This window comes from Rhinoraja longicauda, chromosome 23 (assembly GCF_053455715.1).
Source record: "Rhinoraja longicauda isolate Sanriku21f chromosome 23, sRhiLon1.1, whole genome shotgun sequence".
Classification (NCBI taxonomy): domain Eukaryota; kingdom Metazoa; phylum Chordata; class Chondrichthyes; order Rajiformes; family Arhynchobatidae; genus Rhinoraja; species Rhinoraja longicauda.
Genome location: NC_135975.1, coordinates 28141878 through 28167814, shown reverse-complemented (window position 1 = coordinate 28167814; position 25937 = coordinate 28141878). Strand labels below are relative to the sequence as shown.

At 48.8% G+C, this 25937-nt stretch overlaps 1 protein-coding gene across 1 annotated transcript in view; it reads right to left on the bottom strand.

Moving 5' to 3' along the window:
• ptpro (protein tyrosine phosphatase receptor type O) overlaps nucleotides 1–25937 on the bottom strand; it is a gene marked incomplete at its 5' end in the record, with an annotated part of 77537 nt that overhangs the window by 35095 nt on the left and 16505 nt on the right. The window contains 10 exons of the mRNA XM_078420077.1: nucleotides 323–391; nucleotides 1848–1962; nucleotides 2683–2815; nucleotides 8103–8236; nucleotides 10398–10518; nucleotides 12009–12160; nucleotides 14231–14342; nucleotides 18422–18615; nucleotides 21577–21697; nucleotides 23629–23825. Coding sequence (XP_078276203.1) covers nucleotides 323–391; nucleotides 1848–1962; nucleotides 2683–2815; nucleotides 8103–8236; nucleotides 10398–10518; nucleotides 12009–12160; nucleotides 14231–14342; nucleotides 18422–18615; nucleotides 21577–21697; nucleotides 23629–23825 — 1348 coding nt within the window. The remainder of the gene's footprint in view (nucleotides 1–322; nucleotides 392–1847; nucleotides 1963–2682; nucleotides 2816–8102; nucleotides 8237–10397; nucleotides 10519–12008; nucleotides 12161–14230; nucleotides 14343–18421; nucleotides 18616–21576; nucleotides 21698–23628; nucleotides 23826–25937) is intronic.

Here is a 25937-nt window from a genome sequence, read left to right as displayed (position 1 = left end):
CCATAGATCTGTTTCCACGTTGCATGATTCTAAACTAAAAGAAACATGACTGCAACCACAGATCTGACTTCCCTTTTGACATCTCCCAATGATGGTGCAAGCTGATCAAAGCCAACTTCAGTAACATTTTCAAACAGAGCGAGTTAATTTCCTTGCTCCAGGTTAACAAGCGACCACGCAAACTCCTGCTACTGTTAGCGTGATCCACTGGGAATTATGCATTCCCAGGCTCAAACTAAACCTGGGTTGAAAAGTTTAAGCAGAGAACTAAATCCGGCCACTTTCACTGCTACAGAAAGTTTCATTTCCCCTTTCGACATACCAGTTAAAGGGCAGGTTCCCGTCTCGATCCAGGGTGGCAAAGTTGACAAATATTCCCGCTCCACAATTCCTGTAAAACATTAAGAAACATTCTAAGCAATTCCACCCGTCCAGGTTCATAAGTTCGTAACTGATAGGAGCAGAATTAGGCCATTCGGCCCGTCAAGTCTACTCCGCCATTCAATCATGGCTGGTCTATCTCTCCCTCCTTACCCCATTCTCCTGTCTTCTCCCCATAACCCCTGACACCCGTACTAGTCAAGGATCTATCTATCTCTGCCTTAAAAATATCCACTGACCTGGTCTCCACAGCCTTCTGTGGCAATGAATTCCACAGATTCACCTCCCATCTGACTAAAGAATTTCCTTCTCAACTCCTTCCTAACGGAGTGTCCTTTACTTCTGAGACTATAATGGGGGCGTGGCTGTGGGCGTGGCTGTGTTCTGCAGCTGCGGCTCACCGGCAGTCTCTCCGTTTTTTTTTTGTGTTTTTTTGTCATTGTCGTTGTTAAATGTACGTTTTGTTTTATTTTTAATTCTGTGTATGTGGGGGGGTGGTGGGGGGGTTGGGGGAAACCTTTTTTTCAATCTCCTCCTCAACGGAGATGCGACCTTTACCGTGTCGTATCTCCGTTCGCGCTACGGCCTAACAACGTGGAGTCGGCGGCCTCCAGCTGGGATCGACCTCGAAGACTCCGGTCGCAGGGCCTGGACTTACCATCTCGGAGGCTTCGGCCGTGGGCCCTGCAGACCGCAACATCGGGAGTTCGCAGGTCCCTGGCTGGCGACCGGCTTTTGGGAGCTCCAGCCGTAGCAGCTTCGACCGCCCCGAAGCGCGAGGTACGTTCAACCCGCCCGCAGGCCCTTCATCGCCCTGCGTGGCCCGGCCGCAGCACTTTACATCGCCCGGTGGGGGCTCAGGACTCTCATCGCCCTGCGTGGCTCGGCCGCAGCACTTTACATCGCCCGGTGGGGGCTCAGGACTCTCATCGCCCTGCGTGGCTCGGCCCTGGGACTTTACATCGCCCGGTGGGGGCTTCAAGGGGTTGGGAGCCTCGACTGCCTCGTGGCGCCACGGGAGAAGAATGAGGAGGAGATAAGACTTTGCCTTCCATCACAGTGAGGGTATGCCTAGAGCAATCACTGTGATGGCTGTTTTGTGTAAAAAATTGTATCTGTGTGTCTTGTGCTTTTTGATGTCTGCTGCCGGACCCTGACGTGAGAGGACGCTGGCGTTGAGTATTCGCCGCTTTTCCGTCAGGATAGTTTGTCTGTTTGTCTCTATGTTAATTGTATTTGTAAAGCGCTTTGAGCATGTGATAAGGCGCTATATAAAATAAATATATTATTATTATTATTATTATAACCTCTGGTTCCAGACTCTCCTATTAATGGAAACATTCTCTCCACATCCACTCTATCCAGTACTCCGTAAGTTTCAATAAGGTTCCCCCTCATCCTTGTAAACTCCAGTGAGTGGAGGCCCAGGTGCAGCCGTTGAGTGCGTGGAGCAGGTTTCTACGTACCTGGCATGTTGCAAGTGTTTACGTCGTAGGATGAAGAGCGTGACCAACAACAGTCCTATCAGTAGGATGCTCAGAATCGCCAAGGCCGAGATCACCACCATGTTCGAGTTGACCTCTGCAACTGGACGTTTAACTTAGGTTACTTTAATTTTGCGACACAGGCCCCTCGGCCCGCCGGCCGATGATCTCCGCACATTAACACTATCCTACACACACTAAGGGACAATTTTACATTTATACCAAGCCAATTAACCTACAAACCTGTACGTCTTTGGAGTGTGGGAGGAAACCGAAGCATCCGGAGAAAACTCACGCAAATCACGGGGAGAACGTTTAAACTCTATACAGACAGCACCCGTGAAAGCCGGTCCCTGCCATTATTATGCAGCAACTCCTCTGCTGCACCACTGTGCCTCCTGTTTTTAGTAGCTGCCACGTTCTTCCCGAACAGTAGCACCGACAAGGACACTCTGGGAGAAGAAATAGCTTTGCTTTTCCGTATTCAAGTGCACAAATGAATCATTTCAGACATCGGCCTGGGTGGCTCGATTCGCTAACTTGGGTGACGTCAAGAGTCACTTAAACCCTCTGCATGATATTGTTGCGAGTGCCATCAAAACACCGACTCCGGTGGGTCTCGAACCCACAACCTTTGATTGACTTGGTATGCATCGGTGGAAGTCCAACACGCTATCCATTGTGCCACAAAAATCTACAATGGGAGCGACTGTTGCCCAATAGTTCCCTGGGTTGTGGCCAAAGCCTTGCCATCTCAGTGCAAAAAACTGAACGAAACGCACACATACTTAAAAAAAAAAATAATAATAATTTGTACCTGTGGAGACGGTGATGAAAACTGGAGGGCTGCAGTGTTCGTAGCTGACACTGGTCACACTGCAGTTGTACGACGTCGATGGTATAAGATTAGACAGCGTGACCACTGGGGTGTACACTGTGGCCTCTTCCTTCTGAGAAGATAAAGTGGACTTCAAGCTTTGTACAGCTTAACCTTTATTTGACTTTACTGCGCCCTTTAATTCTCAGCACTGTGGTGCACCAGTTTAGTTTATTTTATTTGAGTTTAATTTAGTTTAGAGGCACAGCATAGAAACAGGCTCTTCGGCCCACTGTGTCCGTGCCAACCAACACTATTCTCCACACACTCGGGACCATTTACAGAAGCCAATTAACCTGCAAACACCCACGTCTTTGGGATGTGGAAGGAAACCAGAGCACCCGGAGGAAACCCACGCGGTCACGGGGAGAACGTCCAAACTCCGTACAGAGTCCATCCGTACACAAGATCAAACCCAGGTCTCTGGCTGTGAGGTTGTGGCTCTAGCGCTGAGCCATCGTGCCACCTAGTTATAAACTAAAAGCTAATTAAGATATAAGCGATAAACTAAACTAAAATATAATGGAAAAAAATCCCAAAACATACATGTGCGAGATGTTACATAGCAGGCAGCCATGATCGAATGGTGGAGCAGACTCGATGGGCTGAGTGGCCTAATTCTGCTCCGATGTGTTATAGGCAATAGACAATAGGTGCAGGAGTAGGCCATTCGGCCCTTCGAGCCAGCACCGCCATTCAATGTGTTCATGGCTGATCATTCTCAATCAGTACCCTGTTCCTGCCTTCTCCCCATACCCCCTGACTCCGCTATCCTTAAGAGCTCTATCTAGCTCTCTCTTGAATGCATTCAGAGAATTGGCCTCCACTGCCTTCTGAGGCAGAGAATTCCACAGATTCACAACTCTCTGACTGAAAAAGTTTTTCCTCATCTCCGTTCTAAATGGCCTACCCCTTATTCTTAAACTGTGGCCCCTTGTTCTGGACTCCCCCGACATTCGGAACATGTTTCCTGCCTCTAACGTATCCAACCCCTTTATAATCTTATACGTTTCGATAAGATCTTCTCTCATCCTTCTAAATTCCAGTGTATACAAGCCTAGTCGCTCCAGTCTTTAGTTATGAACTCAAAGGGCCAAGTGGCCTCCTCCTGCACCTATTTTCTATGTTTTTCTATGAACCTTGTAATTTTTGCATTCAATTTAACATTTTCATTATCTACTACCGAACTTAAGGTATATTACACTCCTTTTACAGCATATTTGTTGCATGCCGCTAATCAAACGACAAGTGGTGATTAAACTGTCATAGAGTCACATTGCACAGTGACAGGCCCTTCGGCCCAACTTGTCCAGGCCGACCAAGATGCCATATCTACGGTAAAGCCATTTGAGGGAGCACACAAAGCAAAACCCAGAACCTTCAATGGTCAAATCGTTCAGGCATTGAGCTGGTTCAGTTTCTTCTGAAAGCAGGTCATTTGCCAATGGAATTAAAAATGCTACATGACCATGTTTAACATGGAACAGAACATAGAATGGTAGAGCAAGGCCTACAATATCTGTGCCTAACATGATACCAAGTTAAACCGATCTTATCTGCCTGTACTTGATCCATACCCCTCCATACCACTTCCATCTTCCAAAAGCCTGTTAAACACCAGGATGGTATCTACCTCCACCACCACCCCTGACAATGCGTTCCAGGCCCCCACTACTCTCTGTGTAAAAACATGTCCCCCCACACATCTCCATTAAACTTTCCCCCTCTCACCTTACAGCTGTGCTCTCTAGTGTTGCACATTTCCACCTTGGAAAAAGGTTCTGACTGTCTACCCTATCTATACCTCATATAATTTTATCAGAGCTTCTTTAGTTTAGTTTAGAGATACAGCGCGGAAACAGGCCCTTGCGGCCCACCGGGTCCGCGCCGCCCAGCGATCCCCGCACATTAACACTATCCTACACACACTAGGGACAATTTTTACATTTACCGAGCCAATTAGCCGACAAATCTGTACGTCTTTGGAGTGTGGGAGGAAACCGAAGATCTCGGAGAAAACCCACGCAGGTCACGGGGAGAACGTACAAACCTCTATCAGGTCTCCTCCCACCCTCCGACATTCCAGAGAATGGAATCATGGTTGTTTATAAAAATCAGCTCTCGTCTGCCTCCTCAGCTGATTTCTAACAGCTGACAGGGAATTGCCCTTTACACAATCAACATTCCCAAATGGTTTATTTTGGTGGTGGTCTCCTAATGTCAGAGAGCCAAGGAGAGACAGAAAAGATAAGCTGCCTTGAGGAGACTAGCGGTGATCAGCTCAGCTTCCATTCTTTAATTTCAGTTTTAGAGATGCAGCACGGAATCCGGCCTTCCGACCCACCGAGTCCACGCCTACCAGCGATCACCCGTCCACACCAGTTCTATGTTATCCCATTTTCTCATCCACTCCCAACACACTTGGGGCAATTTACAGAGGACAATTAACCTCTAATTAACCTGCACGTCTTTGGGATGTGGGAGGAAACCGAAGCACCCAGGGGAAATCCACGTGGTCACTGAGAGAGCGTGCAAACTCCACACACAGACAGCGCCCGAAGTCAGGATTGAACCTGGGTCTTTGACGCTGTGAGGCAGCAACATTCCCACTTAGAGCTAATCTTACCACTGGCAGAGGCAATGTCTCTTTGTCCCGCATGTAACAAGAGTAAAAATACAGACTTCAGGGCGAGAGTCACACCCAAGGCAAATGAGATTGGATTTTTACAATGATCCATTCCAGCGACAACTCATCTCGCATAGAACAGTACAGCACAGGAACAGGCCCTTCAGCCCACAATGTCCGTGCTGAACATGGTGCCAGGAGAACCAATCTCACGCGATCCATGTCTCTCCATATCCGTCTGCTTATCTAAAAGCTTCTTAAATACCACAATCGTATCTGCCTCCACCACCACCTCTGGCAGCACGTTCCAGGCCCCCACCACCCTGTAAAACACACTTGCCTCACACATCTGCTTTAAACTTTGCCCCCTCTAACCTTAAAGCTGTGCCCTCTAATCTTGACATTTCTACCCGGTTCACGCCTCTCATAATTCTATATACTTACTAGACCAAGTGGACCCGTTGGGCCAAAACCTCTTCTGCATTGGTGCAACACCCTCTCCTCCCCCACTCCCCTCTTCCCCCCCTCCCTCCCCTTCCCCTCCCTCCCTCCCCTCCTCCCCCCCTTCCACTCGCTCCCCCCTCCCTCCTCCCCCTCCCCTTCCCCCCTCCCTCCCTCTTCCCCTGCCCCAACCCCCCTCCACCCCCCTCCTCCCCTCCCCCTTCCCCTCCCCCCCACTCCATCCCCCTCAACCCCCCTTATCCTCCCAACTCCCCCCTCCCCCCTAGGAGATAGATTTAAACTTTAAAATGTGAATAACTTTTAAAATATAACACCGATTTCAATGAAACTTCTTCCATTACCACAGTGAGTAAGGTGGGCCTAAAAGTGTCGCGCTATCGTCTACTGTTTTGGCTGTAGTTCAGGAACAAATAAACAAACAAACGAGAGTTTTAGTATACAGATATCAATTCTCCGCTCAACCCAAGGAATTTCAGAGAAAACAATCTAAGTCTTTGCAACCTCTCCTTATAGCAAATATCCTCTAATCCAGGCGCCCTTCTGGTTAAAATAAAAGTGACATTGAATGCTGTATACAACATTATGCTTTCTGTTATTGCAAAGGAATTGCAGATACTGGTTTACAAAAAAACCCACAAAGTGCTGGAGTAACTCAGCGGGTCAGGCAGCATTCCTGAGAACATATTTCATGTCGAAACCCTTCTGCGGTCTCCTTGCTTCTATCATTCTGGTAACCCAACCCTCCTCTGCACCCTTTCCTTTCCAAAATCTCCACATCCTTCCCGTAATGGAGTGGAAACTTGATTTTCGTTATTACATTTCAAGTCTCTTATCCCTCCATAGAAACGGATCAATTCAGTCTCTGAGTTTGAAATTCAATCTCGCACCGTGACACCGCTGAATTAGCTGCAGTGGTAGTATCAACATTTATGATCATTTGGACAATAGACGCAGGAGGAGGCCATTCGGCCCTTCGAGCCAGCACCGCCATTCAATGTGATCATGGCTGATCATTCTCAATCAGTACCCCGTTCCTGCCTTCTCCCCATACCCCCTGACTCCGCTATCCTTAAGAGCTCTATCTAGCTCTCTCTTGAATGCATTCAATCTGAAGAAGGGTCCCAACCTGAAACGTCACCTATCCATGTTCTCCAGTGATACTGCCTGACCCGATGAGTTACTCTCAGACTTTGTGTTTATCTTTGGATAACTTTGTGGTTATCTTTGGAAACCAGCATCTGCAGTTCCTTGCTTCTACATTACACTGATCACTGACACACCACCATGACACACTGGTCAACCTGAGGAGTACCTTCAGCAACAGACTGGTTCCACCAAGATGCAGCACAGAACGCCACAGGAGATCCTCCTTCCCTGTGGCTATCAAACTGTACAACTCCTCCCCCTTCTGTCGTGGGGTAGACTGACTCCCCTCCTCCCTCCCCCCCCCCCAAATCTTTGCACATCCCCAATCCTTTCCACTCATCACTTTAATTTCATGGTTCATGTATCTTTGTGTTTTTATGACTTTGCAGATCAATTTCCCTCCAGGGATCAATAAAGTTCTATCGTATCGTATTTATAATAATTTTGCCGGACCGTCCATCACTACAATTAAAGTACTCCATTATGTAGCTGCCCTGCTTTACAGAATAGCGAGAGTCATTCAATTCATTCAATTAATCAAACTGCAGTAACGGCTCACAATCAAACTACAGTTTATACGACACTCAGGCAAATTCCCTTCATCAGACCAAAGCAAAAACATTAGGATATTATTAAAGTCACGTTACCTACTTGTTACTATCGCTCTCTTCACAGACTGACACCCCGACTGACTCACGGCAGTTTAACTGGATTTAACCAGGGGCCATCTTTCCAGCTATAAACTATCGCCAGCCTCTCAACTTCAACTTGCAATCTTGCAAAGTTATATAAAGAAACAAAAGAGGAAGTTACAGGCGATTGCTCAACAGCTTGGATAAATGCGAGCACCAGCTAAAATCATGGAATCAATGGAATCAATGGGGTTTTCCTTTTGCTTGCTATTGAAATCGTAACCCAGATCTGAAGATTTTGTACATCACCGAGTCATACAGCGTGGAGACAGGGCCTTTTGGCCCAACGTGCCCATGCCGACAAACACGTCCCCAGCTACACTAGTCCCACTGGCTTGCGTTTGGCCCGTGTCCCTCCAAGCCTAAACCTTTCTATGGCGAGTCTATGACTCTTGTGCTAATTGCCATGAGAGTGAGGAGTGTGTATGACCAACCTCTCCTTCCTTGCGTGAGCCAACCTGTCTGCAAATGACCTTGTAATGATCCGTGACGCCTTCCTCCACCCACAGCAGGGTCACCGATGACCGCGTTCTGTTCACAGTGAAGAGCGACTTGGGTGAAGCGGGCTCTGTGGGCCAAGAAAGCACACAAATTATTGTCACGTTTGCTGAGGTACAGTGAAAAGCTTTGGGCTGCGTGCTATCCAATCAGATCAAATAATACTAGTTTAGAGTTACAGCGTGGAAACATGGCGCCCGGGCCACGCCGACCATCGATCGCCCATTCACGCTAGTTCCACGTTATCATACTTTCGCATCCACTCTCTGCCCATTTACAGAGGGCCAATTAACCTACAAACCTGCATGTCCTTGGGATGTGGGAGGAAGCCGGAGCACCCGGAGGAAGCCTACGTGGTCACGGGGAGAACGTGCAAACTCCACACAGACAACACCGGAGGTCAGGATGGAACCTGGGTCTCTGGCGCTGTGAGGCAGCTGCTCCACCTGCTGCTCCATTGTTTTGAACCAAAACGGAAACTTCTCGCTGTGTCTCGCCCCGCGACAATAATAAACCCAAAGCCAAACTCAAGAAGGTAGTTCCTGTCACTAGGCAGTATCCAAGTCTTTATTTGATTGTTGGCGGGATTAAAACAAAATCTGTGTGTACAGTGTGCCATCTACACAGTAGCTGACCCTAATGAATGGTGCTGGAGATAATGTAGCATGACAAGAGGCCACCAATGCACCAGTCACCACATGCGTGCAAAGTCCATCACATTTGGAGGCTGAGGTGTATAAAATCATGAGGGGAATAGACAGGGTGAATGTACAGAGTCCTTTACCCAGAGTAGGGGAATCAAAAACCAGGGGACTTAGGTTTCAGGTGAGAGAGGAAAGATTCAATAGGAATCTGAGAGGCAACCTCCCTAGCGTTTGAGGCCCTCTGAGGGGGCGCTGTGAACTGTTTATGTATGTGCTGTTATGTTTGTGTGTTCGTTCTTAGTACCTGAACTGATGTGCAGCACTTTGGTCAACGTGGGTTGTTTTTAAATGTGCTATACAAATAAACTTGACTTGACTTGACCTTTTCACACAGAGGGTGGTGGGTATAGGGAACGAGAGGAGGTAGTTGAGGCAGATAATATAACAGCATTAAAAAGGCATTTGGACAGGTACTTGGATAAGGGAGGGATATGGGCCAAACGCGGGCAGGTGGGACACGTGTAGATGGGGCGCCTTGGTCGGCGTGGGCAAGTTGGACCAAAGGGCCTGTGTCCGTACAGTATGACTCTACGACTGTAAATCAATGGATCTCTGACCTGGTCCCAATGCACCACTTATGTGAATCACGGGCAGTTTTGATGTTTCCTATTTAAGTCTCACCCACTTGAAGTAAAACAAGTTGTGAACAGTCTGTTCTTAATTATAATCTATAATTTCATTCCATGCCAGACTGGTAAACCGCCAGATACTACAACCAAAATAGCTGACACACTAAAGGCTGCTTTCCACAGACTAATGGATAATACTTTCAGTTTAATTGTCAACGCTATCTTGTCTCCAAGATTTCCTCAATTTATACAAAGTCTGTAAAGCAGAACAGAAGCAGACACTGCCATTCATTGGTTGCTGTGTTTTCAATGCATCATGTGGCCAACAATGTCTAATAATGTTCATGCTCATGTTTTAGGAGAAGAATTAGGCCATTCGGCCCATCAAGTCCTCTCCGCCATTCAATCATGGCTGATCTATATAAATGATTCATAATAATCATTTACTCACCAATACAACTTCACAAAAGTTGATGTGGTTTTCAAGCATTTGGAGGCAAAACAACACACAGGTTTTAATTAAAAACACAAAGAGCTGGAAGAACTCAGCGGGTCAGGCAGCATCTGTGGAGGGAATGCACAGATGCGTTTCGGGTTGGATGCTGCCTGACCCGCTGAGTTTCTCCAGCACTTTGCATTTTGATCATGATTCCAGCATCTGCACCTCTTGCGTCTTCAAATAACTTAACGAAAAAAGGTGACACAAGGAACTGCAGATGCTGGTTTACAAACAAAAAAAAGCACAAAGTGCTGGAGTAACTCATCAGGCCAGGCAGCATCTCTAGAGAACATGGATAGGTGATGTTTTGGGTTGAGATCCTTCTTCAAACGTCACCTATCCATGTCCTCCAGAGATGCTGCCTGATCCGCTGAGTTACTCCAGTACTGTTTTTTTTCCTAATTTTAACGCGTCGGAAGATAAAGGATAGAAAGCAATGGCAAGAGAAGCATCACTCACGGAGCTGAATGAGTCGTGGTACAGAGGTATTGCTGCTGCCTTCAGTGTAGGCCACCACAGTGATGTTGTAAATGTCCCCGGGAGGCAGTCGGAGCAGAGTGGTCATGACACTGTGCGGCACCTGTAGTGAACAACAGACCTCTTTCAAAACACTGACCTCTTTCAGTCTGGAGAAGGGTCTCGACCCGAAACGTCACCCATTCCTTCTCTCCCGAGATGCTGCCTGACCTACTGAGTTACTCCAGCATTTTGTGAATAAATCTTTCAAAACACTCCCCCTCACTAACCACATCAGCTTTGGCCTCGGCTATGGTTATGACCAGGCCACCGAGTTCGCAGTCAACACCAAGATTGCTGAGGCCAGTGACTGTGAGGAAGGCTGTCAAAGTACACAGGGGGATACAGATCAACGACAGAAATGGGCAGAGAAATGGCAGATGGAGTTTCATCTGGGCAAGTATGAGGTGTTGCACTTTTGGAGGTCAAATGCAGGGGGAAGATGTACAATTAACGGTGTGACCCTTAACAGCACTGATGTACGGAGGGATCTTGAGGTTTAAGTCCATAAATCCCTGAAAGTGGCCACACTAGTGGACAGAGTGGGAAAGAAAGAAGGTGTATGGGATTCTTGATTTTGTCGGTCGGGGCATTGAGTACAAGAGTCAGGAAGTCACGACGCAGCTCTAGAGGACTTTGGTGAGGCCGCATTTAGAGTATTGTGTGAAGTTCTGGTCGCCCCATTACAGGAAGGATGCGGAGGCTTTGGCGAGGATGCAGAGGATGGGATTAGGGGGCATTAGAGGTTGGACAGACTTGGATTGTTTTCTCTGGAATGTTGGAGAACCTAATAGACGTATCTCACAATCGTGAGAGGCATGGATAGGGTAGACAGTCAGAACCTTTTTAACAGGATGGGAAAAATCAAATGCTAGAGTGGCATAGCTTTAAGGTGAGAGAGGCACATTTTAAAGGAGATGTGTAGGGCAGGTTATCATGGTGGTTGAAGCGGAGTTGTTAGTGGCATTTAAAAAACTTTTGGTAGGCATATGGTCGGGGATGGAAGGATATGGGTTATATGCAGGTAGATAAGTGATGGAATTGGCATCGTGTTTGGTGCTATCTTATCATTTCTAACTTCTATAACTTCCATAACTTAAAAAAATATTTAGTTTATTGCCACTTTCATTTCACTGCACATCGTGTATGTGCATGTGACAAATAAACTTGACTTGACTTTAGTTTATTGTCACATGTACCGAGGTACAGTGAAAAGCTTTTTTGTTGCGTGCTAACCAGTCAGCAGAAAGACAGTACATGATTACAATCGATCCGTTTACAGTGTATAAATACACGATAAGGGAACAACGTTTAGTGCAAGGTAAAGCCAGCAAAGTCCAAAAGGAGTTAAAGAAGATCATAGTTAAAATAAGCAATGTTGCTGTTGGGGTGGAGGTTTAAGAGTGTGGGGTGATTGTAATGCGAGGTTGTAGATCTGCTTCTGTGTCCAGCACCCAAATATCCGCCTGCGTTGGGCGCCATCTTGGAAATGTTCCAAGCTCTAAATGCAACCTGCTTTCGCCACGCATCAGTCAAACAAGAGTTTCCACTCACACTTTTCTTGATGATCCTGCGTCCGACTGCCATCACCAGCCAGTACGGGAGTGTTGAGTCCGACGTCCCAGTTGTGGCGTTACCATAACGCCAGCTGACCGACAGAACGTCCTTGGAGTACTCCAGCCAGGTGATCTCCGGAGCGAGCGGTGCTGTGGGGATGGGAGAGTAGAAGAACACAACATTGTAGACTGGGAGGCAGCGGGTAACGTCATCCCACCGGTCTCACAGAGTTCCACTTAGACCTCCATCACAAACGCTCATCAAAACCAGCGGCTCACGGCTGTAAAAGGACACAAAGTGCTGGAGTAACTCAGCGTCTCAGGCGGCATCTGCAGAGAACATGAATAGGTGACGTTTCGGTTTTCTGATTGTTGGGGGAGGTGGGAGAAGAAAATTCTCTGGCGATCATGCGCCAGGCTTTGTCCTGACCTCTCTTTACCAGCTTTCTCCTCCCCCCTCATACACCATCAGTCTGAAGAAGGATCCCAACTTGTCCATTCCCTCCACATAGAACAGTACAGCATCGATGCTGGCTGACCAACAACAATATTTAAAAGACATTTGGACAGGTGATGGATAGGAAAGGTTTAGAGGGACATGGACCAAATGTGGGCAGGTGGGACATCTTGCTCGGCTGGGACACGTTGGGCTGAAGATTCTGTGACCCATTGAGTTCCTCCAGCACTTTGTGTCATTCTCCAGATCCCAGCCTCTGCGGTTCCTTGCATCATCGTCACTAGGGGGCAGCTGATATCAGTAAACCGGCTGGTCTTGGCTTGCCAGCTTGCTGGAAGTAAAACGTACGATTGAGCCAGACAGCTCTGGCTTCGACCCAGCTGTAAATTGTCTGCGCTCCGATTTTCAAGACTTGAGCATGGATTTTCTATCAGTGCTGAACTGTGCTGCTGGTGTAACAGGTGGGGAACTCCTACAGACAAATTTGATCAAGCTGGAATGAGTGCAGAGATTTACGACGATGTTACCAGGGACGTGGTGATACGACAGTGGTGTTTAAGAGGCTTTTAGATTGGCACATGGATTGGAGGGATATGGATCACGTGCAGGCAGAGGAGATTGGTTTATCTTGGCGACACGTTCAGCACTGACTTTGTGGGCTGAAGGGCCTGTTCCTGTGCTGTAATGTTCTCCAGAAGAGCTTCCCCTTCAGACTCTCAGTCTGAAGAGGGGTTGCTGCCCACTGACGTCCCGCTTAGTTTCACTGTTCGTATCCCCTCCTTATCAACCTTTCCACAGCCAACAATGGACCATTGTGGGCTCCACCTTTCCGTGATCATCGGTGCGGGCTTCGATTTGCTCTTTCCATACCTTCCATTCATTTGTTCTCTGTATCTTTTCATACCTCTAGTTTCCCTTTCCCCTGATTCTCAGTCTGAGGAAGGGTCTCGACCCGAAACGTCATCTATTCCTTCTCCCCAGAGATGCCGCCTGACCCGCTGAGTTACTCCAGCTTTTTGTGTCTAAAAATGGTGATATACTTGTTTCTAGCTGCAAAATGCAAACAGAGATGCCTAACTCATTCATTGAGTTGCATCAGTCCTGGTTATGGGAGAGTGCTGCCTGTTTCTATTTAATCAAAAATAAATGTGATCAATTATTGTAATAATATATACAATGCAAAAACAATCCCAAACAAAGCCACCGCCATAATACAAGATCACCCAATTATCAAAACAAATATTCCCAAATTTTACACTCTTAAACAACTATATCGCGATCCTTGTCAAGGATGCACTCCACGCCCGCGGTGCCCAGCGGTCCCGGAAATCCCCCCGGTGCCCGTGGACAGCGCATGGTTCCTCTCTAGTGCCACGCGGGTGCGGACGTAACCCCGGAAAGGGGGCAGGCAGCCGGCTTGGGCAGAGCCCTCTTCCGCCTGGCGTCGTGACTCGCGGATGGCCAGCTTGGCCAGGCCTAGGAGCAACCCAACCAGGACATCCTCGGCCTGACCCTCTCCCCAACACGACGCACAGGGTGTCCAGAGATGAGGACGGTGGGTGTGAAGTGCAGCCAGAAGGCAAGGAGCAGCCCCTTGAGGTATTGGAACAGGGGCTGCAACCTCACACACTCCCTGTACACGTGGTACACAGACTCGTGGTGTACAGTGGCAGGTGAGCCTGTGAACCGCGAGAGGAACAGGTTGCAGGGGACACCTCGGTTGCAGGGGTCCCCGATGCTACCTGTGGCTGCGATGTGCCTACCTGTTATGTAGCTGGCCACCGATCTGTCACAGCAGCTGTGTTCCGGTTCTCCCCACGACACCATGGTCACGCGGAACTCGTAGCGAGAGGCGGGTTGCAGCTCCGTCACCATCTGGCAACCAAACACAGCGGCACGTCACAGAGAACCGGGAGACCACAGCTATACTACAACCCCAAACGCCGGCGCGTGTCAGAGTGTTAAACCCCCACCTCGGTCATTCCTCCTGCCCCCCCTCCCCTCCCCTCCCCTCGCTCCCCTCCGGCAGAAAGTACAGAAGCTTGAACGCAAGTGCGGAAGCTCAAATATTGCGCTTGATTGTATTTACGTACGGCATTATCTGATCTGATTGAATTGCATAAAAACACGTAATAAAAAGGAACTGCAGCTGCTGGTTTATACCAAAGGTAGACACAAAATGCTGGAGTAACCCAGCGGGTCAGGCAGCATCTCTGGAGAAAATGAATAGGTGATGCTTCGGATAATGACTCTTCTTCAGACTGATTGTGGGGGGGGGGGGGGGGGGGGGGGGGGGCGCTGAAAACAAGAAAAACCTCTTCACTGTATGTCACCACACGTGACACTGATAAACCAAACCCTAAACCTACAGGGATTCCCTGCTGCATTGTTGAAATGCAGGAGGTCTTTACTCTACACAGGGGGTCTTTACTCTACACAGGTCTTTACTCTACACAGGGGGCCTTTACTCTACACAGGGGGTCTTTACTACACAGGGGATCTTTACTCTACACAGGGGGTCTTTACTCTACACAGGGGGTCTTTACTCTACACAGGGAGCCTTTACTCTACACAGGGGGTCTTTACTCTACACAGGGGGTCTTTATTCTACACAGGGGTCTTTACTCTACACAGGGGGCCTTTACTCTAGACAGGGGGTCTTTACTCTAGACAGGGGGTCTTTACTCTACACAGGGGGGCTTTACTCTACACAGGGGGTCTTTACTCTACACAGGGGGTCTTTACTCTACACAGGGGACCTTTACTCTAGACAGGGGGTCTTTACTCTACACAGGGGGCCTTTACTCTACACAGGGGGTCTTTACTCTACACAGGGGGTCTTTACTCTACACAGGGGGTCTTTACTCTACACAGGGGGCCTTTACTCTACACAGGGGGCCTTTACTCTACACAGGGGGTCTTTACTCTACACAGGGGGTCTTTACTCTGCACAGGGGGTCTTTACACAGGGGGTCTTTACTCTACACAGGGGGCCTTTACTCTACACAGGGGGTCTTTACTCTACACAGGGGTCTTTACTCTACACAGGGGGTCTTTACTCTACACAGGGGGCCTTTACTCTAGACAGGGGGCCTTTACTCTACACAGGGGGGCTTTACTCTACACAGGGGGTCTTTACTCTACACAGGGGGTCTTTACTCTACACAGGGGGTCTTTACTCTACACAGGGGGGCTTTACTCTACACAGGGGGCCTTTACTCTACACAGGGGGGGCTTTACTCTACACAGGGGGTCTTTACTCTACACAGGGGGCCTTTACTCTACACAGGGGGCCTTTACTCTACACAGGGGGTCTTTACTCTACACAGGGGGGCTTTACTCTACACAGGGGGCCTTTACTCTACACAGGGGGTCTTTACTCTACAAAGGGGGGCTTTACTCTACACAGGGGGCCTTTACTCTACACAGGGGGTCTTTACTCCAGACAGCCTGCTCAGAGGCACAGCAACGCTCTCATCTTCTGTGGCAGGGTCACTAACCAAGCTTGCATTGCCCTGGCGGCACGGTGGTACAGCGATAGAGCTACAGCCTCACAGCGCCAGTGACCCGGGCACAATCCTGACTACGGGGCGCTTGTCTGCACGGAGTTTGTACGTTTCCCCCGTGACCTGCGTCAGTTTCCTCCCGCACTCCGAAGATGTAGGTTAATTGGCTTGGTATAATTGCAACAAAAAAATGTCCCCAGTGTGTATAGCGTGGTGTTAGTGTGCGGAGATCGCTGGTCGGTGCGGACTCGGTGGGCCGAAGGGCCTGTTACCACGCTGTATCTCTACTCTCACATTGATGCTCATTAAACCCTGTGACCAACAGGCCTCCAGGGGCCCTGAGCAAGATCTAAGCAGTGCTGTTAATGCAGCAAAACCAACTATTTATAGGCTGTTATTTTTCTTCCTCAAGGCAATGGTTAACATTTACTTAGAAATTGCTTAAACGAAAAAAAATCCTCCTCACTTACTATCCGCTGTCCAAATAAAGAAAACACTGGGTGTTTTTTTGCCATCAACCGTGAACAAAGTGATTTAGTTAAAGAGAACGGACGGGTGAGACAGCACGAAGCTCTCCAAGGCCTGCTGGATCTCTCGGTTGCTAACCATCTCAACTCCCCGTCCTGTCCCCACACTGACCTCTCTGTCCTGGGCCTCCACCACTGTCAGAGTGAGGCCACACGTAAACTGGAGGAACGGCACCTCTTGTTCCAGTTGGGTAGCTTACAACCCAACGGCAGGAATGTTGAATTCTCCAATTTTAGTTAACAACCAAACCACCCCGCCCCCCCCCCCCACTCATAAATCCCCTCCCCCATCTCTCCCCCACCCCCCCCCCTCCCACTTCCCTGGACCCCTCCTAGAGTTTCGCCCAAGCTCCCCCCCACCTGTATCCACCTATCACTTTCCAGGCTTTTTCCATCCCCACCTCTCATCCAGCTTTCTCCCCCTTACTACGATCAGCCTGAAGCAGGTTCCCGACCCAAAATGTCATCGTAGCTGAAACAGCATCCATTCCACAAGCAACACGAGCTCAGAGTCTGACGATCCACGATGACACCCAAGCCAGGACACTCTTTATGCGCTGACCACAGAAGTGGATCTGCAATCACCCATGACACAGTCGCTCCACCCTTTTAATCCTCTACTCCAACAGCAGCATTTCTCATTTGAACCATGCTCTTCTTAATCTATTCATGTTGTTCCCATGTCATGTATCTGTACACTGGGGATGGCTCAATTGAAACCATGTATTTTTCTTTCCGCTGGCTGGTTAACACGCGACAAAAGCTTTTCTTTGTACCTCGGCGCACGTGACAATACACTAAACTCAAACTTGAACGCGTCAATAAACAATTAGATTCATTGAAGATACAGAGTGCTGGTGAACTCGGCGGATCAGGCAGCATCCATGGAGGAATGGACAGATGACGCCTTCTTCACACTGAAGAAGGCAGTAGCATTGCTGCTTTACAGCGCCAGAGATCCAGCTTTGACCCCGACCACGGGTGCTGCCTTATGGAGTTTGCATGTTCTCCCTGTGACCTTGTGGCTTTCCTCGGGTGCTCTGGTTCCCTCTCACATTCCAATGACGTGCAGGTTGGTGCGATAATTGGCTTCTGTAAATTGTCCTGCAGTCTACGATGGGATTAGTCGCACAGGTGGCTGATGTTCGGCGTGGACTCGGTGGGCCGAAGGCCATTTCCATGCTGCATCTCTAAACTAAACTAAAGAGGATCCTGACCCCAAACGTTGCCTATCCATGTTCTCCAGAGATGCTGCCTGACCCGCTGAGTTACTCCAGTGTTCTAGGGTGAATGAGTTGACGTTGATAGACTGGGTTCAATTCTCACTCGAAGCAAGACACAAAAAGCTGGAGTAACTCTGTGGGACGGGCAGCATCTCTGGAGAGGAGGAATGTGTGACGTTTCAGGTCGAGACCCTTCTTCAGACCCAAGAATTTAAGATTTTTTAATTTATTTTTAGATTTAGAGATACAGCGCGGAAACAGGCCCTTCGGCCCACCGAGTCCTTGCCGCCCAGCGATCCCCGCACGTTAACACTGTCCTACACACACTAGGGACAATTTTTACATTTTACCCAGCCAATTAACCTACATACGTCTTTGGAGTGTGGGAGGAAACCGAAGATCTCGGAGAAAACCCACGCAGGTCACGGGGAGAACGTACAAACTCCGTACAGACGGCGCCCGTAGTCAGGATCGAACCTGAGTCTCCGGGGCTGCATTCGCTGTAAGGCAGCAACTCTACCGCTGCGCCACCGTGCCGCTCCTTTGACTGCAGTGGAATGCAAATCTTCTGCAAACGACCTGTACACGTCCGTACCCATTTAACACAGGCACACGTCTATTTGATAAACCCACTCGTCAAGGAAGGCAACGCCACCCTCCCCATAATCATCACCCCCTGCCCACACATGCCGAGTTACCATGGAGGTTGTTAAGGCACTTGTGAATGGAATATCTTGAATGGTTCTCCACTTAGACTTCTGGTTCTTTGGGTCGTGGTGGTACATCTCCACAAGGTACTTTCTGAAGACCACGGAATAGGGTCTGCCCCAGCTCAGGACCACCGCCGTCGGCCCCAGTGGGTACAGCTGCAGCTTCTTCACGCCCGATGGGTCTGTGGAGGGAAAAACACGTCCGAAAATTACACCGGCGTGACTTTAGAAAGTCTTCTCACGGAAGCACCGTTAATCATCATGACAGGCCACGTAGGGTCTGGGAACAGGCCCCTTGGCCCAACTAGTCCATGCCAACCAAGATGCCCCATCTAAGCTAGTCCCATTCCCTTGCGTTTGGCCCACATCCCGCTAAACATTTCCTACCCAGCGTTGCTGTGCTAATATTTTTAGGTGCTGGAGCTGTCACTGGTACCGCTGTTAAAATTCCCCGCTGTTCAATAGACAATAGGTGCAGGAGTAGGCCATTCGGCCCTTCGAGCCAGCACCACCATTCAATGTGATCATGGCTGATCATTCTCAATCAGTACCCCGTTCCTGCCTTCTCCCCATACCCCCCTGACTCCGCTATCCTTACGAGCTTGGGTTTTTGTTTTACAGAGGTGCCGGAGCGGCGCTCCGGTAAGCTCCCCCCGCACTACACCCCTGTTCCTACCCATGTACCAGTCCAGGTGCCTTTAAAATCTGCATAAGGCCTCATGAAGGGCCTCAACCCGAAACGTCACCTGGTCATTTTCTCCAGAGATGCTGCCTGACCCGCTGAGTTACTCCAGCATTTGGTGTCTATCTTTCCAGTGCCATTAAATGCTCTCATAATACCTGCCTCAACTACTTCCTCTGGCAGCTCGTTCCATTTACTCTCCACCCACTGTATGAAAGAGTTGCCCCTCACGTTCATATGAAATCCTTTTCCTCTCTCCCTAAACCCGTGCCCCCGAGTTTATTGTGCCCCTGCTCTGGGTAAAAGTCTCTGTGCATTCACCCCAACTCCTCCCCTCATGACCTTATACACCTCTACAAGTTTACCCTCATCCTCCTGCGCTCCAAGGAATAACGTCCAAGCCTGCCCAACCTCTCCCTGTAGCTCAGACCTTCAAGTCCTGGCAACATCCTCATAAACCTTCTCCGCACTCTTTCCAGATTAATGACATCTTCCTAGAGTAAGCGTCAAAAACAACACAGTACTCCAAGTGCTGCCTCACCAGCGTCTTGTACAACGGTGACATTCTAACAGAAGGTGACCACTTGACCCTAAGTCCAACTAAAGAGTTAGATATAGCTCTTAGGGTTCACGGTATCAAGGGATATGGAGAGAAAGCAAGAACGGGGTACTGGTTTTGGATGATCAGCCATTATTATATTGAATGGGGTTGCTGGCTTGAAGGACCGTATGGCCTACTCCTGCACCTATTTCTATGTTTCTATGTTAACTGTGTGTTGCTCTCATTTGACAGCTGAGAACTCTACACTGAGATGGCTCTTTGGGAAAGGGATAGGTGATGTTTCAGGTCGAAACCCTTCTTCAGACGATCCAAAATGTCGTCTGCCCATTCCCTCCACAGATGCTGCCTGACCCACTGAGTTCCTCCAGCACTTGGTGTTTTGCTCAAGATTCCAGCATCTGCAGTTTCTTGTGTCTCCAACTCTGTGTGTTGGCTTCAGTGTCAGATGTCCGGTGTTTGTGCCGATATCAAGATTTATCGGCCACAGTTGGGAATTGGGATAGGATTTTACTTTTATACATCTGTAGATGGCATTGTGCACCAGGTGGATAGAATAAATGAAATCTGCAAGCAGCCACTTCCCCAGTACTGGATGTGGGAAGAGTAATTTTGGATGTGTAGGAATGTCAGGAACTGAAGATGCAGGTTTAAACCGAACATAGACACAAAAAGCTGGAGTAACTCAGCGGGTCAGGCAGCATCTCTGGAGAAAAGGAATAGGTGACACTTTGGGCCGAGACCCTTCTTCAGACCCTTCTTTTGGATGGTCAGAATCAAGAGCAGTTCTAATGGTTCAAATCCTAAACACAATTTGTTTCCTTCCAGACATTAACCTACTGTGCCAGACACATACAATACGCTTGACATGCCAACTAATTATTTTAGGTTTGTGCTTCTTCATTCCCACATCGATTGATTGAAAGATACAGGCCCTTCAGCCCACTGAGTCCACGCTGACCATCAATCACACGTTCACAGTAGTTTTAATGTTATCCCACATTCCACTCCCACTTTATCCCACTATCCACTCCCTGAGCACTAGGGCCAATTAACCTACAAACCCGCATGTCTTTGGGAGGCAACCAGAGCACCCGGAGAAAACCCAACAGGTCACAGGGAGAATGTGATAAGTCCTCACAGACAGCACCCGAGGTCAGGATCGAACCCGGGTCTCCGGCGCTGTGAGCAGCAGCTTTACCGCTGCGCCACTTGGATTATAATATGGGACTTTTCTAAAACTGTGCATGCCAGCTGCAGACGTAGCCACCTAGTGAGACACAGGAGACCATTCAGCCCATTGGGCGGCATACTAGCTCCTTGTAGAGCCATTCCACTACCTCTTACTTCCCTGTAATCCAGCTATTTATTCTCCCTTTGCCCATGAAATCTGCTTTCATTCATTTCCTAAGAGCACGGGAGGATGAGGGGGTTTATAAAATCATGGGGGGAATAGATAGATAGAGGGAATGCAGGGAGTCTTTTACCCAGAGTAGAGGAATCGAGAACTAGAGGTCATAGGTTTAAGGTTCTCAAGAGATGCTGCCTGACCTGCTGAGTTACGCCCGCACTTTGTGTTCTACAGAGAGAGTTAGATTTAGCTCTTAGGGTGAATGGAATCAAGGGATATGGGGAGAAAGCAGGAACGGGGTACTGATTGTGAATGATCAGCCATGATCACATTGAATGGTGGTGCTGGCTCGAAGGGCCAAATGGCCTACTCCTGCACCTATTGTCTATTGAATGGCGGTGATGACTTGAAGGGCCGAGTGGCCTCCTCCCGCACCCATTTTCTATATAGTCAGGATCAAACCCGGGTCTCCGGTGCTGTGAGGCAGCAACTCTAGCACTGCGCATACAGAGAAGTGGGGATGTGAAGGTTGCAACTTCCCAAGCACTCACTCAAGCCAAACGTGACGGGGCGAGACGGCGGTCCGACGGAAGGGCCGTTCCTCAGGTAGACCGTCACCTGGTAGTGTGCGCCGGGCATCAGGTTGTCAATGAGGTTCCCACTCAGGTTTACCTGTTTGAAAAGCAAACAGAAACACGTTACCAGCTCCCTGACTGTGGAACCTTTCTCCCCGACATTCCGCACCACATGTCCCACCCCCATCAGTAGGTGGCAGTGGGATAGGAGGCGAGCTTGGCAGAAGACAAAGCAGAGAACAGGGCGGCACGGTGGCGCAGCGGTAGAGTTGCTGCCTCACAGCGCCAGAGAACCCGGTTTGATCCTGACCACGGGTGCTGTCTGTACGGAGTTTGTACGTGCTCCCCGTGAACTGCGTGGGTTTACTCAGAGTTTTTTGGTTTCCTCCCACACCCCAAAGACGTACAGATTTACATTAATTGACTTGGTATAAATATAAATTTGCCCCTAGTGCGTGTAGGGTAGCGATAATGTGCGGGGATCGCAGGTCGGTACGGGCTTGGTGGGCCGAAGGGCCTGTTTCCATGCTGTATCTCTAAACCAAACTGAATCTCCACGAACTGAAGGGCAGGGTTCAGTCACTACACAAGGCGGAATTTAGTTTAGAGACACAGCGTGGAAACAGGCTCTTCGGCCGACCGAGTCCCCGCCGACCATCAATCACCTGTTCACACTTTGTTAGGCCACTTTCGCATCATCTCCCTGCACACCAAGGGCAATTAACTACAAACCCGGACATCTTTGGGATGTGGGAGGAAACCGGAGGAACCACACACGGTCAAAGGGGGAATATGCAAATACCACACAGGCAGCACCCGAGGTCAGGATCGAACCTGGGTCTCTGGCGCTGTGAGGCAGCGGGCCCTACCACTGCACCACCGTGCCACCCTACATGAACGTGGCTAGCTTTTTATTTTGAGATTTATTTAATTAAAGATAATGTCCAAGTATCTGGATGAACGATAATTTTACCACTGTACCACAACAAACTCATTGTACATGGAAACAAAATTTTGGACAGAACCCAAAAGCAGGTACTATTACATAATTGAAAAGACATTTGGACAGGTACATGGACAGGAAAGGTTTGGAGGGATATGGGGCAAACGCGGGCAGGTGGGACTGGTGTAGATGGAGCAGCTTGGTCAGCATGGGCTGAAGGGCCTGTTTCCCTGCTGTACGACACTGACTCTCAAATGAAAGGTTCAAAGGTCAGTTTGTCACGTGTACCAATTAAGCCACAGTGAAACTCGATCAGTGTGTCCTACACATTTACATCCTCTGGTCAAAGAATATTTTCGCAACACGAGAGGAATGGATCGGGTGGACTCACAGAGTCTCTTGCCCGGAGTAGGGGAATCGAGAACCAGAGGACATAGGTTTAAGGTGAAGGCAGAAAGATTTTATAGAAATCCCAAAGGGCGACTGTTCCACACAACGGGTGGTGGGTGTGTGGAATAAGCTGCTGGAGGAGGTAATGGAGGCTGGGACAATCGCAGCGTTTAAGAAACAGTTAGTCAGGTACACAGATAGGATGGGTTGAGAGGGATATGGACCAGACACAGGCAGGTGGGACTAGTGTAGATGGGGCATGTTGGTTGGTGTGGGCAGGTTGGGCTGAAGGGCCTGTCTCCACACTGTCAGAATTTATGACATAACGTATGGCCCCATCCAAAGATACTAGAGGAGCAAGATAGACCACTCGACCCTAAAAACCGTAGTACGTCATGGCGCCATTTTAGTCGGCAGAAACTTGCAGAAACATTTAAAAAGAAAAATAACAAAAATCTGTGAATTGATAGATGAGATATATTCTGCATTTTAATGGTATCATCACACATACTGTTCCCCCAAAACACTGATTACACTGCGAGAGGCATAGCGAACGGCGGGTTTTGCCTACTAAGATGGCTCCTTTGCGTACTGCACTTCAGTGCAGGTGATTTAGATGCAGTGGTCCATCTTGCTCCGTTCTATTATCTTTGGTCACATCTCACTTGGTTTCTCAAGCTTGTACACCTCAATACCTTTGAGCAGTAAAGTGATTCGATTCTCTGCCCTGCTGCTTGGTGTCGACAGGAGAGGGATACGACCGACATGACTCCATCGTAGTCGGTGCCCGGGGATTGGGTCCAGGACACTAGGGCTGTCATGGAGTTCAGCACCTTCACCGCAACATTGCCCGGCCTTTCAGTCACCTCCCGAAGCCATCTCCCAGAAGGACCTGGAAAGAAAAGTAAACCATTGGGAGGGGAAAAGGAAACAATTGGGAGGGGCAACATAAAACAGTATAGAAAGAAGACATAAAGTGCTGGAGTAACACCTCAGGGGGCCAGGTAGCATCTCTAGAGAACATGGATAGGTGATGTTCCGAATCGGGACCTTTCTTCCAGTTTTCTCCCCCACCCTACAATCAGATTTTCTTTAGATTTAGATTTAGAGATACAGTGTGGAAACAGGCCCTTCGGCCCACCGAGTCCGCGCCGCCCAGTGATCCCCGCACATTAACACTATCCTACACACACTAGGGACAATTTTTACATTTACCCAGTCAATTAACCTACAAACCTGTACGTCTTTGGAGTGTGGGAGGAAACCGAAGATCTCGGAGAAAACCCACGCAGGTCACGGGGAGAACGTACAAACTCCGTACAGACGGCGCCCGTAGTCAGGATCGAACCTGAGTCTCCGGCGCTGCATTCGCTGTAAGGCAGCAACTCTACCGCTGCGCCACCGTGCCGCCCTCAGTCTGAAGAAGAGTCCCGACCCGAAACATCACCTAACCGTGTTCTCCAGAGATGTTGCCTGACCTGCTGAGTTACTCCAGGACTTTGTTTCTCTTTGTATAAACCCGCATCTGCTGTTCGTTGTTTTTACAGTGCACTATTTAAAACATTCTGCACAGGAAATGGCGACACGGTGGCGCAGCGGTAGAGTTGCTGCCTTACAACGCCAGAGACCCGGGTTCAATCCTGACCACGGGTGCTGCCTTTACGGACTTTGTACATGCTCCCTGTAACTGTGCGGGTCTCCTCCAGGTGCAGGTTTACAGGTTAACTGGCTTCGGTAAAATTATCAATTGTCCCCAGTGTGTAGTAGAGTGTTATTTTACGGGCTGACTGCTGGTTGGTGCAAACTTGCTGGGCCGAAGGGCCTACTTCCGCACTACATCTCTAAAGTCCAAAAATATATAATCACGCATAAATAGTTAAGACTATACAATCTTAACAACTTTGGACTTGAATCATACAAAATGGCGCCCGACAGCAAACTCTACTATTACTACACACCTGCACTGAAGTCTGATTGTGCCTGTGAATGGTAAGATTTTTTTAATGAACTGCATGCAAAGAAGGTACACATGACATTAAAGTCCCATTGAACCATTTAAAAAAAGTTAAATTAGATCCTCTTCTGGAACGGCACGCAGAGAGTTGCTGCCTTCTGGCACAATCTTACAACTTCCAAGTCTCTGAAAAGTTTCTCCGGTCCCCTTTCAAAGTTGTGCCTTCCTTCCCCTTCATACCCTCTCTCCTCATTCTCCCTGCCAAGAGGCAACACTTCACATTTCACAGCAGTAAACTTCATTTGCCACTGAGCTGCCCATTCCACCAACCTTGCTCCATCTCTTTGAGGTTCGCCGTCATCCATCCTATACAATCACCAGGTTTAATATTTAGTCGATTGTCACATGTACTGAGGTACAATGGAAAGCTTTTGTTGCGTGCTATCCAGTCAGCGAAAAGACCACACATGACTAGAACGTACCCATCCACAGTGTACAGATACACGATAAAGGGAATAACCTTTAGTGCAAGATAAAGTTTGATCAAGTCTGATGAAAGGCAGTCCGAGGGTCTCCAATGAGCGAGGACAGGACCACTCTCTAGTTGGTGATAAGGATGGTTCGGTGGCCTGACAACAGCTGGGAAGAAACTGTCCCTGAATCTGATGGTGTGCAATTACACACTTCTCTACCTCTTGCCTGATGGGAGAGGGGAGAAGAGGGTGTAACCAGGGTGAGATTGGTCCTTGATTATGCTGGTGGCCTTGCCGAGGCAGCGTGAAGTGTAATTGGAGTCAATGGAAGGGAGGTTGGTTTGTGTGATGGACTGGGCGACGTCCATAATTCTGTGTAATGTCTTGCGGTCTTGGATGGAGCTGGTCCCAAACCAGGCTGTGATGCTTTCCCATAAAATGCTTTCTACGGTGTATTTGTGGAAGTTGGTGAGAGTTGCTGGGAACACGCCGAACCTCCTAAGCTTTCGGAAGAAGTAGAGGTGTTGGCGTGCCTACAAGTTCCATGTCGTCGGCAAAGTTGGAAACTCTGCCCTCT